This window comes from Lepisosteus platostomus, chromosome 10 (assembly GCF_059453375.1).
Source record: "Lepisosteus platostomus isolate fLepPlt1 chromosome 10, fLepPlt1.hap1, whole genome shotgun sequence".
Taxonomy (NCBI): domain Eukaryota; kingdom Metazoa; phylum Chordata; class Actinopteri; order Semionotiformes; family Lepisosteidae; genus Lepisosteus; species Lepisosteus platostomus.
The window spans coordinates 43,514,605-43,532,936 of record NC_142620.1 but is presented as its reverse complement, the minus strand read 5'-3'; the positions used below and the strand labels follow the sequence as shown (position 1 = coordinate 43,532,936).

General features: G+C 37.5%; 1 protein-coding gene across 4 annotated transcripts in view; it reads right to left on the bottom strand.

Moving 5' to 3' along the window:
• Window positions 1-18,332, bottom strand: part of dacha (dachshund a) — a 231,922-nt gene that overhangs the window by 12,211 nt on the left and 201,379 nt on the right. For all 4 annotated transcript variants that reach the window (XM_088649090.1, XM_088649091.1, XM_088649088.1 and 1 more), the window contains 4 exons: window positions 12,683-12,828; window positions 10,719-10,866; window positions 6,582-6,725; window positions 3,461-3,526 (listed from right to left, as the gene is read on the bottom strand). In XM_088649090.1, the coding sequence (XP_088505216.1) occupies window positions 3,461-3,526; window positions 6,582-6,725; window positions 10,719-10,866; window positions 12,683-12,828 (504 nt within the window). The remainder of the gene's footprint in view (window positions 1-3,460; window positions 3,527-6,581; window positions 6,726-10,718; window positions 10,867-12,682; window positions 12,829-18,332) is intronic.

Here is an 18,332-nt window from a genome sequence, read left to right as displayed (position 1 = left end):
TGCTTTTTTGCAATACTTAAAAGTATTAAAAACATGTTGCCATGTACTATATGTGTCGGATTCATGAAAATATTAGCAAAATTTGCTTGATAAAGAATGTTTACAATGTATTAAAGCCACTTTCGCATCATCAGAAGTTTTGTTGCCTCGTTCAGAATCACGGACAATGGTGTATCACGCCACTACTCATACACTGAAACGTTGTCTCTTTTGTGATGTAATTTGGAGGTTGTACATGCTACCGTGCACTTGTTAGTTTTGTAGTGGTTTGAAATCCACTCATCATTATCACTCTGAAATGTAAAAATAGAGTTGCAGATTTCCTTTAATGTATCTAGAATTGTTTTTAATTTGGAACCCCATTCCTTCTGGGCCAAGTGGTAATGAAACAGCAATCTGATGCTTCAGTAACTAGCTCCACATGCCCTATCACACTAAAGTTTGACACATCAAATGCTTTTCAATGTGTCATTATCAACATTTTTCAAAGTGTTATTTTTTGCTTCTTGTGCTGTGGGTCTAATTTATTGTCTTGAGGTTATAAGCTGATTTCAACAGTTTTCTTACTGGAAGGTAAGGGTGTGGAGTGAGGCAGGAAACAGAACTGTGAATATGACTAAATATAACAACAAGGAAACAGTTGTTTTTAATTTGCTATCTAAATCTAAATTTCAATTAATTTCAATCTAAAAAAGTAACTCATCACCATTTTATATTGGTCTGAACTACTGGAAAGTATGGAGTGCATACCTGCCCCTACTCCTCACAATGTCTATGTCAAGAGGTACATTTTGTGTACGGTATGCAGGACAACAGGACAAATTTGGGAATCCATCTTGGAGTTTGACAGATTTTTAAATAATCTGTTCTGTATACATCACCCTTTTCAATTACAAAGTACTGGGAAAAACAGATATAATACATGTTTTTACAGAAGATGATTTGTGACCCTGTTACAGTATGTGTTTTTGTTACCTACGATAACAAGTGCTGATTTATTTACAATTTCCTAGCTCTACAGATTCAAGCCTCAGCCACAATGGAGAGTCACAGCACATTATATGAGAAAACTCAGTTTGGTTAAGAGTTTGTAATGAAAACTTAACTGCACACTGATTTGCTATTGAGCTTATAGGGACCTCAGATAAAGACATGACATTCATGGTAAGGTTAAAAGAAAGCTGCCTATTCAATGTTTTGTGAATAAAGGATGGACAAACATTTATTTGAGTGTCCCCAAAGTTGTAGATTTACTTAAAATATCTAAAATGATTCTGACGTTCATATCCTAAAAGGTTAACATGACAGTCTCCAACTCTGCTGAATCATTTTCATTGGCTTAATATGTACATAAATAAATATATACACTATATGCATGTGTAGAAACCAAAGTTGAAGCCCATCCATCTATTTTTCCAGACAAATCTGATAACATGTGGTGTATAATAATCATTAATGTTCAAAATGTAATGTTCTTGCTTTCCAAGAATTGACAGTCTGAATTTCCTCCCACAAAAACAACCTGCATTTTTTTAGATAAACTATGATAAATTGAGTTCTTTTTACTTTCAATTTTCTGACATGCTTCCCCCCCCCCCTCCTTTAACTTTGCACTGGAAGGGGTGGTAGTGTAAAGCACTTCAAAGCGATACTGGACTGAGCCCTAACGTGTCAGTTTCTGTTTTAATGTCACCGTTAATTTTGAACTATCGTAATGTGCATATGTACTACACATGCTTATTGCCATCTGTGCCTTATCAATCATCTCGAAATGGGCTGACCCATAGCCCTAACTGTGTTAGTTTTAAACATAATACCATTGTAGTACTACATAGGAAATGGGGCATTTCTCAAGATGTAACAAGAAAAGGAAACATTAGACTGCATTATCATGACAGAAAGTCTTTTGTATGAAGGCTACTGAAGTAAGAGCGAGCCAACTTTATGCCATAGCTAGGTCTGAGTCATCTTTTCATTGATTTCATTGACCTGATTTACAGTCAAGGTGGGTCAGCTTATTTGTGCAAGGTTATTTCTCAACTACCCACTTTTCCTTTGCTCTGACTTGCCATTCAGTACTACAGAAGCAAATGAAATGCAAAAACTTGTCTGTCAGTCTGTCAGTCTTCCAGCACTCACCCCAATAAGCACACAGGAGATACAGGTAACTAACATTGCTGTGCAATTGAATATGCCTGCACAATGTGCCTTTCAAACACTGGTGACGAAAAGCTTGCGATTCACAATGAAAAATGTTACAAAATTAACAAGACACTATTCTTTCTTTCTTTTATTCCCTCTTTCTGTTTTGCTCCTCTGTGATGAAAACTTAAAGGTTCCAGTGCCAAATCCTGTTTGCAATAATATAATAAAATTTGTATAGTTCTTTTATTTGCAGGGCAGTTAGAATTCGTTTATCTTTTTTTTCCACAGCTACACTTTCTCGTATACCGTGACATTCTACATTTGATTTGGACAAGAAATGTTGCTCTGGAGCCAAGACTATTTGACAATAGAGCATTGTAGAGTTGATTCACTGGAATCTTCAAGATGATCCAAGCACTCATATCAATAACCCACCAGAAAACGAACTGTCACCTTTTATATGAAACCTTTTTTTCCCACATTACATCCTGTTTCAGCATTGTTGACACTCTGAGAATCTCTCTTCCATGCTGGAATTTCAATACATTGTGTGCTGGGGAGGGAGGACTCACTGTCAAAAATCAATATGCTCCTCAGTAAACAGCTTTCAGCAGTAGTGTATAAGCACTGGTCATACTGGAACTTACAATGAATGTAAATTGTCTGATTTCAGAGGAGAGGGGTTAGGAAATATTGAAGGGTGACATCTTACATTACACTGTCAGTCATTATGCAGTCAAGAATTGAACAGTGGACCAGGAATGTCTGTATTTAAATGGTCCTTTTTGTAAACTCTGTGACATCCAGGAATTATGATTAATAAGATTAGTAAATAGCTATGTTTCTAAAAGGCTTTAATTTCAAAATATAAATAATACAGTTCATTACTGCATCTTATTTACAGTAAGTGCTGGAATGTTCAACATTGCTAATCCAGGAAATCATTATCTCCACTATTTTTCCCATTAGTCATTTGCCAGAGTATTTTTTAGGCTTGTAGTTTGAAAATCCCTGTGACAGTGAAAGGGACACACAATGCATTTGTTATGAACATACTAGTCATTTTTAGTTAAATAAAACATCATCCATTTTACAACTTTCAAATTCACTACTCTCTAAGCCACATTAATTAAGCATATCCACTGACTCAATTCAGTAATCCCAGTGTATTCCACAGTGCTCTGGACTGTTTTCATTTAAAAAGAAATGTAGGTGAATTTCTCATGAGGATCATACATTTGTGGTTACACACAGGACAAAAGGGTTGGGATTTCTGAGAGGAGCCATTTGGGCAATATGGCAGAGTTCTTCCTACCTTGTACGGGGGCATTCTCGTGCGGAGTTCCATTGTGCTCCGGTTCCACCTCTGGAATAACTGCGTCTAATAAAATAGAGGAACATTCTTAGCTGAGTGTAGCCTCTGTGAATGTTTAGCATGGTAAACCTGTGATGCATTTATACCAAAACTGAACACACATTTGCTTTGATATAGTTTCATAACTAAACACAAACTCCAGTACTTACTATTAGCTGTAACTTCACCATTCTTTGCACTGTATCGTACCCTAGTATACCACTGTTAGCTTTAAAACTCAGAGCACTTATCACAATAGCCTCTTATTATATTTTTTCCTCTTGGAGAGAGAGTTGAAAACAATGGCTAGGCCACTAACAGTGAGGATTGGGCAAGTTCTCTTGAGCTTGTGAAATACATATTGCAATTAGTTCAGTTGTGGAACCACAAGATAACCTATTCAGTTTTGAAACCAAACCCTAAATCTCACCTTTCCTTGCACCACATTCAATGAAAGATTCAAAACCAATTATTTACATACTGTACTCCCTGTTAGTGCTATTTTAAATCATTGATGTAAGTTTGAAAATTATATTTTGTAGTTTAGATTGACTGTGATATCCAAGTAAATTAGCTCTTATGTCTAACTGTGGTATTTGCTTTGGGCTCTGATGAATAATTCTGTACATTCCTGAGAGCTCGTTTATCATTTCTGTTTTAAGAAGAGATTCAAACCCACTGTGAGATTAATTCAAAAATAAAAACATCCTGCATTATTAAGCTTATTATTAATAATAATGTATGTGTGTAAGCATGCAGGATTACAAGAATACCCAGGATATGAATACAATTAATAGTTTTTGTGGTTCATTACTGTTTCAGTGAAATATGTTTGTTATGAACAACACACATGATTTATCTTTGAAATGAGACTTTTTCATGCATTTCAAGATCTCTTAGATGCAGAATATTTGGGGTTTTATTAATCCTTATAAGCAATACCAGTTTGAAACATTAATGAAATTCAGAGACAGTATCATACGCTTGAGGCAATTGCTGTATCTTTCTTTTACTACAGGCCTTTACTCCATCCTCATACTGTCCTTATATCCTTGAAAAGTCCTTGCTCATATTCTTGCAATATCCCTGCCTTTTGTCCCACTATACCCAACGTCCGTGTTAAACGGAACATTTTTTTTGGGGTGACCCAGGCTAATGTTTTATTGATGCTCAAGGAAGGTGAAGGTCTTCAATTGATCAAGTAGTAATTAAATTATAAACTACCATATGTTATATTCAAAGAAGAGCATAACAGTTTTGTTTAGCACTGTCTGTAATTTGATATTGATACTCCATCCATCCATAATTGTTCTAACCACTTTATCCAAATCCGTTTTGGATCTGTGCATTTTAAAATGCACCACACTTTGTTCCACTAAATATTTTGTATGGATACACTGGTAGAACTTCAAGATTTGTACTCTCTTGTCAAAAAGAAGATTTTCTTGTAACTTTGGGATTATTATTTAATACCTGGCAATGTTATAATAATAATAATTTCTTACACTTTACAGCACTTTTCTGGGCACTCCACTCGAAGCGCTTTACAGGTAATCAGGACTCCCCTCCACCACCACCAGTGTGCAGACCCACTTGTATGATGCGACGGCAGACATAGTGCGCCAGAACGCTCACCACACACCAGCTATCAGTGGGGAGGTGAATAGAGTGTTGAAGCCAATTCATAGATTATTAGGAGGCCATTATTGGTAAAAGCCAGAAGTAACACCCCTACTCTTTTTGAGAGATGCCCTAGATGGGCTGAGATTTTTAATGACCACAAAGAGCTAAGACCTCAGTTTTATGTCTCATTTGAAGGACACAAATGTTCTTTGTTCTTAGGTCTGTGCACATCTAATAGGACAAATTCACTATTATGTCCATACTGATATCATGTCATTCATAGTATCATTCAAGGCTTTGGTTAGGGTTCATTTTTGCTTGGAAAGAAAGGAAACTGTTTTCTGTTATCTCTCAGTGAACAATAACTTCTCTTTTTTGCTATCTATCCATTTTTTGTCCACGTGAGGGTCACAGCTCTCATGCAGATGTCTTTTTGAAATGTTTATTTGCCTTTTCCTGCTTGCATAATGTTTCATTATCCTTTTTGTATAAACAGCACGGCAATAGTATTAGTTTTATTAACTCATGCCTGAATGTCTCACACAATTTTTTTTAAATAGATACGTCTTAAGTCATTTTGTTTCATTGTGCAATAGTGATTACCTTAATTGCATTTTTGAGTTGACATCATCTTGTGAGGGAATTCATATAGATTGATTGTACCACATACAACTGTATGTATACTCTTAAAATTAATTGCTTTGTTGTAGAAACATTTGCTGATGTTTGAACATATGTGTTTACGGAAACATTTTGGTGACAGTGTTTTAAATACTCATTAAAACAGTTTACTCTTTACTTGATTCACAACCAATTAACTGCACATGCAACATATTTATCAGAAAAATAAAGTGAAGAAACAAAAAACATTCTTACAGCTTTTAACGGAACTACACTCTAGACGGATATTTCATTAAATAATTAAAATCGGATTTTAATAATAATGGATGTGTGTAGGCACACAGGATTTCAAGAATACCCAAGATATACAGTAAATACAATTAACAGTTTTCTCAGTTTATTACTGTTTCAGTGAAACATACACGTTACGACCATAACACAGGATTTGTCTTTTAGATGCAGATTCAGAATAGACTTATCTATTAGCACGTGCTAAAAAGGGTTTTGCTGTATATTCACTCCAAACCTAAGAGTGTCACACCTACATGCCTGAAATCATTATTTAGTTAAGTGTTAATGGGCTGCTTTGCTAACCGTGTCTCATTTGCCATGCTGGTGTTATGGCTCTTTTAAGAAACAGTGAAATTTTTCTAAAGGGAAAAAAAAACAGCTTATTTATTGATGGCAACAGCAGAGGCCAACAGCTGTGCAACGGGTGTGTGTGCTAATCCAAGCTAAGCAAAACGATTATGACAGATACACAGATCTCCTATACAATTATGCATTACCTCAGCTGTTTGCAACCACTGACATTTCTCTTAATCCTACGGAGGCCTACCATTTAGCATCCTGAGACTCTCGGGTGAAGTGGCCTGTTTCAGTGCCTGCTCCACTTGCTCTCTCCGCTTGGACTCAAACTCCAGGGCCTCCTGAAGTTTCCTCTTAGCCTTCTTCTCCTTCTTCAGTCGCTTCTGAATCGTCGCTAAGAGAGAAAGCAGCCCAGGTGAGCAGCGCCCTGAGAGAGGGCTTTCGTGTAAAACCACAAAGAAAAAGAAACACAGGCAAAACAAACTGCTGTCTGCTGTCTTCTTCACAACAGCAGGTTTCGACAAATATGAATCACAAGCAAGTTATAAGAAGTGTGCAGAATAATGGGCTGATTACAAGCCTGCTGTACACTGGCAATGAGGAAAGAGCATGGTCCTGCATATTTAAAGTGGATGCAAATGTCAATGCAAAGACTTTGTTTCTGAAATATTTTCAAAATTGCCAAAAAAGGGAGGAAGCCATTTGGTCCATCACACTCAATTATTTGTAATTACATTCAGGCCATGTGAAGTCCATGTGAACACAAGAGAACATGCAGACTCCACACAGACAGGCATGTCAAGATGGGATTGAACCCGGGACCTTGACGCTGTGAGGCAGTAGTGAGCACTGCAAACTAAGACATCACTATGCCACTCAAAATTTGAACTGATGGATGCTACAGGGAAGAAACCCATGATTTTGGCTTTATGTTGTCCTATACTACTGAATACATACTTCAGTGTTTTAATGAAAAGCCAACACAATATTTAAAGAAAAAGCACAAAAACCATGCACATACAGTATAAGATTTATTGACTGAAAAACTACATGTAAAAAAAAACAAAAATCAAAACACTCAAAATAAAACAATATAACCCTTGTGCCTAATTAAAACATTCAGGATAATCCTGTTGCATCAACTTCTTTAAAGATTTAAAAACTGACTCAAAACATTATGTACAATTGCACAAACACAGAATGATGAAGGCATAAAGATCTGCTAGAAAAGGAACAGATCTGCAGAGAAGCAGCCTGATGTTTTAATTTTGGGTAACGTAGCTCCACAGTTAAAAAGTTTTTGGGCATAAGCCTTTCTCAGCTTGGGAGTACTTATCGAGGAAAATTAATAGTATACACTCAATAGCTGGTGTGTGACATCAACAGGACTGTCCTTGAGACACAAACCAAATTCCTCTTTCTGGGCCCTTCTTTGGTGTGAGCAATTTCTAACATCATGAAGATTCTCCCTAATGAAAAATACATTCAAATGACATGCAATAAGATAACAGGCATGACTAATAAATTATGAAAATCATTGTGCATATCGTTAAACTGCATTATTTCAGCACTAATTACTGTCATTTTCTGGCTCGGAAAAAGACAAAAATTAATTTAAAGCCCACACACGCTTCAAAGTGTAGGTTCATGTAGCTGCCAAGCCAAAAAGGAATGGGATTTAAAATATCCAACATATACAGTATAATGCATGGTGCCTTCAAAAAAATCTAAAAAGGCAGAGTAATGTCGATTTCTCTGTGCTGCATTGTGTAAATTCTGTGCACATCAGGACTCAGAACAACAAGCCAAGAGTGGCTTTAGCTGTTCCAATCGCAGGCATCGGATACATCTGACTTGGCTCCTTATAACAAAGGGATTAGGACATTTGTGTCATATATTCCTGTAATGGCAGTGTAGCCTGTATCAAATTATTGCCTCTGAACTATGGCCTGAATCTGCTATTGAGTATGTTGTGACATTACTAGCAAACGACGGCAAGTTACTGTACATTAGCCAAATGGGGAAATTGTACAGAATTTCAATATTTATTCCACCATTATAGTACGAAATAATGTTAGCAGGTCAATTTAAGTTTAACAATGGTTCTGATTTTAAGATACAGTGTAAGAGAACATGTTTTTTTTTGTGAAAGGCGATGACAAGAATGCCCTGCTTGATTCCACTGTCATACTGTAGTTCAATAATCCCACGGCGCTGGCAGCACAGGTACAGTAGCACTGAATGGAGGAGTGCTGAAGCTCTCTCATCACGCCACAAGCTTGTAATGTAGAACCTCACTTTTATATGAAAAAACAAGGCACCTCTAGCCCTACTTAGTCCCACCCACTTGCATGCTGCCACTTAGGGTGTCAGTCAGCTAGTTAATGGTACACTGTCAACGACAGATCCCACACTCTCAACAAGTACACAGTACCTGAACTGCCTGAACCTCTCACGTTAAGGATATAAATATAGAATGTATCGGAACTGCCTGAGTCTGACCCAAAAATATCTTGTAGCAGCATGCCGTACACCTTCACTGCTGTGCATTACAATGTATTAAAGTTGAAAAGAGAAAGATATTAATTTCATTTTAACATTCCTCCAGCCTAACAGACCATAAATAAGTGAACATTAACTGTACTCCTCATTATCCTATTAGCCTGATCATAGCTTGCATTGGAAAAGGGTTTGTAAAAGATGTACAGTACATGTCTGTGATACACTTTATACATATTACAAAAGACAACTGTTGTATAAAATGATGTCCTAGACACTGCTAAAGTATATTGATAAGCTCGGGGCTTAGGGGAATTCATGATTTGCAGCAGTGCTGGGACACTGTGTGGCATTGTTGTGTTTGGATATTCATCGAAGATATACAGTACAGTACATTTGCTCAGATGTCTGTGTGTGCGTACCTATCATAAGACCCATAAAGGCATATAGTTATTTGTCGTGAAGAAATATTTGAGGAATAAGAAAACACTGTGGATTAAATTTTAAAAAAAATAAGCATGATAACTCACCATGTTTTAAAAATGCTAAAACAATCCTATTTAAAAAAAATGTACAGTTACATTTTTATTCATGTTCTCAACAGGCACATTGATTTATTAATAACATTGCTTAAGTACTTTAAGCCTTTTGATGCAAACAGTAACACAATTTAAATGCAACAAACATTTTCTTGGTTACAAGGTACAAGTGTTCAGCAAGTATGTCTATACTGTATATTGAAATAAACACACTGCTTCTCCATGTACCAGAAAATTAATATATTCACTGGTTATTTCAGCCTTTCCCACAAGAAAATGCTTGTTTCTTTTCAAAAGCTGGTGGAGGTTGCTGGCCTTCAACAGGATCTTTGTAAATTCCAGAAACAACAAACAAACATTTGTTCAGACATTCATGTACTTTTCCAGGCACTAAGGATGAAATATGATTAAGTAAGGTTTACATTTTATTATCTGCCAAGACTAGTAAATAATGCAAGTTATATAATGCAAGGTAACTAACTAGTCACTATGTTACAAGACTGCAGAGTTATCTCTGGTGTTGTGGCATCTATAAAAAGTCGCCTGACATCTCAGCTGAGCTTATGCTTTTAAAGATGAAAAAAGGCATCCGATACCATGAATCACACAGTGTATACAATTTAAATCACAATTCAAATGTGGGTCACCATGCGTGTTCTTTGTTAGAATGTAGTTCTACACTATCAATACAATTACACATAAGTTGTATGTGTGTTCATGCAATATGTCAAAAGTATTCATATTACGTAACATGAACTAAACATAAACACTTTTATGAAAACTATCCATCCATGATCAAAAAACTACTTATTTCTAGAAATTATTGAGGCAACCTGGAGCTCATCCAGGAAACTCAGGAAATTGGGAATACACCCAGTCCATTGAAGAGCATGCACACAAACAGGAAGGACTCAGACATACCAATTAATCCAACTAGCATATCTCTGGGGGGCAGAACCGTGGAAACAGGAGCATCTAAATGAAAACCTACATGAACACGGGGAGACCGTTTACACGGAAGGAGTACCAGTTCACAATCGAACTCAGGACACAAGTGTTGTGAGATAAAAGTGATACTGCTCTGAGCATGACCAGAATATACAGAATGATACAAAAACAGGATATTTCATAGGAATGAATAGAAATAGTTGTCATAGACCCAACTCTCATAAAATACCAAGCACAAAAATAGGCAGACACAAACAGCTGTATGTGGTAACTTGGTCTGCTTGCAGGTCTGCCTGCTGTTTATACCACGGACAGGGAGACACTGTCAGAACAAGCTCTGTGAAAGTATTGCATTGCACTGTAATGTCAGCCGGCCATTCACACATTTCTGTCGTTCTTACCTCGGCTCTGCAGTTCGGATGTCAGCTGCCTTTCCAGATTCTCTCTCATCTCTCGCTCCCTGTACAGCTCCATCTTCAGCTCCTTCTTCTCCTGCTGGATCTGTTTCTCCTGTACTCGAGCATTGTCCACAGCAACTTTGAGAAGACCCTGTGAGAGAGTGAAGACAGAGCACCAGGTACAGGTGAAAAATGAACTATTTGGAGACTGGCCCTGAAACTGAAATTCGCTCACTTCATCACAGGTCAGTGTGAAAATGCAGTGTTGCAAAAGTGCCAAACCTCATTACGCAAATAAATAAACCCTCAATATTTGAAATCCACAACACTCATTGGTGCAAAAGTGACAAAATTTGCCAAATTGCCAAAATGAAAAACAAAAGAAAAATATGCAATGACGTTTTAGTTTCACTGAATGTAATGAATCAGTTAAAAAGTAGTCAGAAAGCAAACTGAGAGGGTGATAATTCTCCAACACTCGAGAACTGACATTCGTGCTCCCAGAAGAGGACTGAAGAAATGAGGTGACACTCTGAATCGGGCATTCCAATTTGAGGGGAGGATTAAGGGACTAAAGTGGACATACTTAATTTATAACACAATCAAATGAGGGCTGATCCGTCTGTGTAGCATTATCACATGAACTGAACTCAGCTGCAAGCAAGCTCTCCTTTTTTCTGGTGCGTGGAGCACATTTTCTGATATACAAGTAATATGGAATCTGTACGTGCTGATGTTTGCCCAGGGCTACGCCTCTGCCTCAGTGATGTGATGACTCTGATCAATAAGTTGTCTACCAGCTCATCATGAAAGCTATAGCAGAGAGTGGGATGTATCTGATCTAATACTGCAGTCCAAAGGAGGCGACATCACAGACACTGAAAAGAGGGGCAGCTCTTGCATTACAAGCACTGCTGGTCTTAAAAGGGCTACTAACAGTACAACATTTATTCAGAGTGTTTTAACTGTCCCAGAAATCCTTCACTTATACTTACACTTCACCCGACAAAAATCAAACTTTAGAACTGGAAAGTTAACTACATTTCAGCATAAATACAGTGGGAGAGTAGAGGGGAGTGGTGCGATTTGCTGTACAAAGCCAGCAATCAAAACATCCTTAATACCTTTTTAGGAGAGAGATGAGAAACACTGCGTTTAATACCTTGATTTAGTTTGGAATCACAGTGTTAACAGAGCAATACCCTATGGGCCAGATGTGAGTCACCATAAGGTTACTGCCCTAAAGAAGAAACGAAGGAACATGGAATAAACTATAACTAAGAGTGCCTTGCTTTTATTATCTTTTTATGCAGATTGTTAAAAAAAGGATTACATTATAAGATGGCGAATGTCCAAAATCAGACATTCTGTGTCAGGTTAAAACAGGATCTTTTTCTGTAAGTAATAATATACTGTACTGTATACAGTATTATAATATGAATTATACTATTTTAACCCTCATTAACTGAAAAGTATATTAATTGTGGTGCTGCGATTTTGCTTCACACTCTGTAGTGTGAAGGGGTACAATTTGATGTTTTGTTTGGATTATAAACCCTGCAGTCAAAAACCAAGTGACATTTTGTTTTAATACGGCAGGTAATAAGAACAATAATAATAACAGCATATGCTTTGCCCTTCAGAGGGCAGTCCAGTTCAGAGTTGCTCTATGTCTTACTATATGGTTAGCTGCTTGACTGTACCTGAGCACAGTGAAGTCAATACTGGAGGTAAAGGAAATGTATGCAATTAAAGGTTATTCATGCAATGTGTTAATGGCTCCAGCACCAAAAAAAACATTTTCTTTAATAAGATACTTTAAGGATTAAGAATGAATGCTTTTCGGATGATATTTATACCAAAGGGAAAAGCTACAGGCTAATAGATGTATATTAGAGTGTTTTTTTACATCTGGTATCTTCATTCAAGCACTACAAAAGTGCTCAGTCAGCCTAGTGGCGGGTTACCTGAATGTTGGTTAAGAGGGTTTCCACAGAAGACAGCCCATCAGCAAACAGGAACGGAGCAGGGAATCCAGGAGGCAGGGCCTGACCGGCCAGGGGGAGTTTGTCAAAGCCAGGCTTCATTACAGGCAGGGCCAGTTGGGTCTCATCTGGGTAGAAGACACACAGCGAGCACTGACGTCATTCTGCTCTGCAGCAATTGATCTCAATAGACCTGGCACCTCATGGGCTGAGCAGACACATGCGCCGGCAGATAAACACAAGTTTAGGGCTGGAAAGGGGATGGTTTGAGAATCTTCCCCTCTATCAATTTATTTAGCTATTCTAGTAGAACAATGTGATAGAAAAATCTAATAAAACAATATTTATTGACCAAAACATTGGCTTAAATATTTAACCACCAACCTAAAAGACTGCAGTTTTATGTATTACATATTATGTACTGATTTAGGAATTTTAACAGGAGGTCTTTTTTGAGCAGTATGTCATGGCTGTCTACAACAAATTTATTGAAGGTGCTGGCGCAACAGATTTCCTCAAATCTGGTCCGTATGGATGGACCGGATTCACGAATCGATAAAGCTACTAGCAATTGAAGGAAAAAAGTGGGCTCTCCTTCTTTGACCATTTTTTATATTAATATAAAACCATAAAAAAGTTTGAAATGTAGCTATTGGAGTGATTCATCCATACAGAAATCCTTGCCTCAATCTTTAACAGTAATACTCCTTAAGACAGCTATCAGAAATGGCATACCTAGACACTGTTCTACATATTTTGCAAAATGTCATTGTTAATCTTTAATCCAGTTAACTGTAGGAAGAGCATTAACATTATCTTACATTTCCAAACTGAAGAAAAGCTTTTACATTATTTATGACACACAGGGAAACAGACCAACCATACAGTTGTTACACTGTTCAAATTATTGCAAAGATCTTGTGGTCACACTAATGAGCATCTAATTTACCAGGCAAGATGCCCAACTAATTGAGCGATTTCTCCAGCTTAAATCTTAATATGAAGTAAACTGCGAAAATATAAATAAGCCTGAGGGTGATGATCTAGACCATTCCAAGGAAACCCTAATTGAGATGGGGGTTGTTAAAGATGATATAATTGTAAACTCTCATAATTCTTGATTTCTGTGTTCTTAAAATGAAGACACATGAAAAAGACTTATTATTTAGGTAGAGAACCGAGAGCAACTGAGGCTCCAGAGGTCTTGTACATTAAAAGAGGTTAAAAAACAGGGGTGGGGGGGAAGGCGAAACGGCACATATGCATTTGTAAAAGCTGAAGTAAAAATTTTTGATAACGTATAGTTCATCTTTACAGGGCTAAACGAGACTGCTGAAACACCGGCGCACAGAGAAGGGCCCAGATGCAAAAAGCCTCATATTTCACCCCTCCTGCCCCCTCCCTACGACAGGGCCAAGTCACAGGGAAAATAAATAGAAGTGTAAGAGTAGTGCAGGCCATGATTCATTTTGATAATCTGCCCCAAGAGATGACACACCGATCTGAGCTTCCCCTGCAAGACAAATAGGACACCGAGGGTGGGAATTGGGATGACAGTGTAGCAGAGGTCACATCGATTTCCAGCTGCACTTCTCCACAGATGAGATAACCCCATACTCCATTTTGCCCATTGTTCATATTCTACCTGTCCCACAAGCAATAAATTTCCCTGTACTGGAAAGGGCATTAAAGTAGAAAAAGAATTCTCCCTCTGACAGTCTGTGATTAAGTTTTTGTACCAACTGAAAGTGGATCTCAGATCAAGGTCACTGCATTATAGTGTGAAGAAAAAAGAAAGAGGCACCAAGCTAATGTCTTTAATACAGCAAGCAGAGAAATTAAAAAGAGGGGGAGTAGGTTTAAGAGGCTACAGGGTTTCAATTTGCATCAGTACTTTATCACTTAGGTTTATCAAGCGTATTTATTAATAGAAATAGAAAAAAAATTGGAAGCTCTTGTCCATCTCGTTCTTGGACTCTGATCCCAAACACAAATACTAACAGCTGCAGAAGATCAACACATAGCAGAATAAACAGTGTTTTACCCAGAAAAGAACAATGACAATTCATATCTAGGGCGGAGAATTGTGTTTAAAGCCATGTATACAAGCAAACTTCCTGCACTCTTCTCATTATTTAAGTCCTACTCTCTCTTAAAATGGCAGTTTTATCTGGTAAACGAGATAAAATACGGATTAGGTAAAAAAAAGGAAATGCTTCCCCTGAAAAACCCTCAAACGTGTAAAAAAAGTAAATAAATCATTTTTGAAAGCTATAACATTACTAATTTATTTTCTTTTGTTTTACACATTTGATTAACATGACATACAGTAAGTGAGACCGAACTATGAAATTAGTTGATTTCTTGGTTAAGGATCTCATCTAGTTGTCTGTTATGACTTCTACATGCTATGGAATATGTGGACACAATCCATTTTTCTGTGTTGTTGTATCAGGAAGACATTTAATCACTGGTGCTAATGTTTTACTTGAAAAAAAACAACCTACATTAATTACTTACTGTACCTACTCATTTCTCTTGGAAGCTTTTTCAAAAGGACAGGCAACAACAATTCGTTAAAATATTGTACTCTACAATAAATAAATGATGTGTTGTTTGCTTTCAGCTAAGGTCAAGACCCTAAATTATTCAGCAATCAAAAGTTTTGTTTTCTAAAAATAAAGGAATGGAATAAGCTCAGCAAGTAAGTAACATACGGAGAAGTGACAAGTGAAATCAGAAATGCAGAGATCAAACGGATTAATGTTCGTGCAACATTTTCTTGAGCATCAAGAACTTTATTGGAAAAACAAGCGGGAAGCTAAATGATTATGAGCTGGACTTTAATCACAGGACAAATGTGTTATTTTCTTTTTCATTGCAGAGCCGAAATGGCCTTGTAATTTAAACCTCCAGACACACATAATATTTAACCAGACAAGAAAAAACAATCTTACTGGTTTCGGTGAAAAGACTGATAGGTATGTCAGGGAATTAATTTTTCTCCCTCGACCAGTGTACCTTCTTTACTTCAAGCGGTCTCGCCGGGATTCCCAAATGCGCTTACACAAAAGCCAGCTCCCCATGGCCCTCCTGACGCTTAGCAACCATCGCCTCAGGCCGCAACCCAATAACTGCACAATAAAGAGCGCGGTCCCCTAAGGGGCCATCCCTAAAGTGCAACACATGAGCGACTGTAAAATATGCAGTCCCACGGCCTCCGCCGGGAGAGCGTCAGCGAGCATCACAGAGAGAGCCACGCGGCCGCAGGAATGAAGAGAACGCAAGGTACTGTATACGGAAGCTGTCAGAAATTCTTAACAGCTCAAAGTTGAGACTGTGTTCCTAGCCTGGCCTTATTTATTTGTTTGCATTAGCGGTTACTGTTTCCTTCATTGCTCTGCAAGAGCTTTGTGCCGAATGCAAAGCACTTTCTGGGCCTGTTTAACTGCAGGTAGGCATTCATGACTCCATATGGGAGAACAGATGCTACAGTACAGCCAGTGAAAGGGATCTGTACATCTCCAGCCATAAATATGCTATTTACCTCTGTATCATTTTATTACACCTTCTCCCCAATGGGTTTTCATTCTCTTGCATTTGCCCACAATTCAAAAGAAATCCAATTAAGAAGTGATTTATATCAGCATATGCAAAATTCCTTATGTGTTTTCATAAGCATTTAATACATTTTTTTATCTTTTCATCTTTACAAATCTGGAATTGCAGTTGATTTTTACAATAAATAGCTGAGCTACGTTTTCCCTGGTGCATGATAAATGTACTTAACGCATTCTTTACAAAAGATTCTCTCAAAACTACCAATGAATGTCCGTATTTTCACTAAAAGAAAAAATACATCTTTTTTGGTCACGGTGTCTGAGCCTTGTTAACAGTTCTCCTCAACTGAAGTTCTTCCTAGGATTGTGTCATTCAAGGGGATAAAGTAATGAAACAGATCACATGGAGAGGCAAAGAACATGAACATATAAAAATTAAAGTGAAAGTGAAGTTGTCTGATTATTCAGACAAACCATGTTTTAACCATTGCAAAAATGGTGGATATGTATGTTTTGACATAGGGTGTCCAATAAAAAGAAATACGTTTTAATGCTTTAATACTGTACATGTCCTTCAGTATTCTCCTATGAAGACAGGAAGAAACCCTCTCTCAGGATCAATGAGTAACAGTTACTGCTGACTGAAGGTCAGCTGTATATATTGCAGGAGGTCACTGGCTCTCAGTCACATGAAATACTACTTGATAGCTTACTTCCATGCTTTTCGCTGTTTTACTTCTTCTTCTAGCTGTGCTCAAGCAGTCTTGATTGAGTGTCATGACAGCTTTTCAACTATAAATGAATGAGAATTTGCTTAGTGGGATAAAATTAGTCAAATGATATTGATCCTCTATCGACAAGCAAACACATTCATATGTGACACGAGTCCATCAGCACTGCCATTAAAGGTAAGCAGTTTTTGGCTGCAGTGCTGCTTTGTAGTTGTATGAAAAAATCTTAGGTTAACTTTCAACATAAATTGAGGACCCATCTGAAACTGAAACACAGATATAATCCTACAACTAGTCACAAACCAACAAAACAACATCACAGGATTTCAATGTTTTTCAGACTGAGGCATGCCCACGACAAAAACAAGGAAGTATCTAATTACATTGCCAGTTTTCCTGTGTTTTTTTGAAGCAGCAGTAGCTTCAATAATTAATAATTAGCGGCATTTACAGTATGTGGCACATTTCATGACAATGAACCTCAAAGTGTTATAGAGCACACAAATACAGGAAATGACCCATGCCACCCCATACAGAAGTGCTGTCCCTGCTTGGGTGCCAATACTGGCCAACAGACTCATAACACATCAGAACAGGAGGAAATGTAAAAGACTGCTTGACCAGGATGGTGAAATTGTACTATCCCAGACAGGAATTTAGTTAGAACAGCCAGAAAAGGGATAACTTTTATGCTGTGTCCCAGGACCTTCAAGGACTATGACCAAGTATAACATATATACCACATAACATCTCTTCAAAAGAACAGCACTTCCTATTGCACATTGTCCCCAGTCACTATAATGGAGTAATTTGGGAATACCAGTTCAGACTAAATTAATAGCACTTACAGCAGCAACCTGGATTTCCTGGAGTTCTCTAATCCAGACCCAGTCTTCCACAGCTTCTGCTGCTTAACAATAGTTAAACACTGAAGCTATTCCTTATAAATGTATTCCTTTACTTCACTGGGACCTGCTGCATTTCACACTACTTTATACTGAACACCAGCTCACTGCAGAGGACCGTAATCAACAACCAATCAAAACTCAACATTACACCAAACATTTACATGGTTTACAAGTGTCAGTCAAAAAAACGTAAGGCACCTACAGATAGAGATGTATTTTTTACACCTTGGCAATCACTTACAACAGGACTTTTGATGATAAAGCAGCAGGGGAGAGATAGAGTTCTTCAGTGCCAACAATCTATTTACTTGCAATAAGACACTGAGTTTGACATAGGGCGTCCAGGGAGCTATAAAGAGTTGGGAACTAAATGTCTTCATGGTATTTATAGTCCTTAAAAATGAACTGGACTGGGAAAATAACTATGCACAGT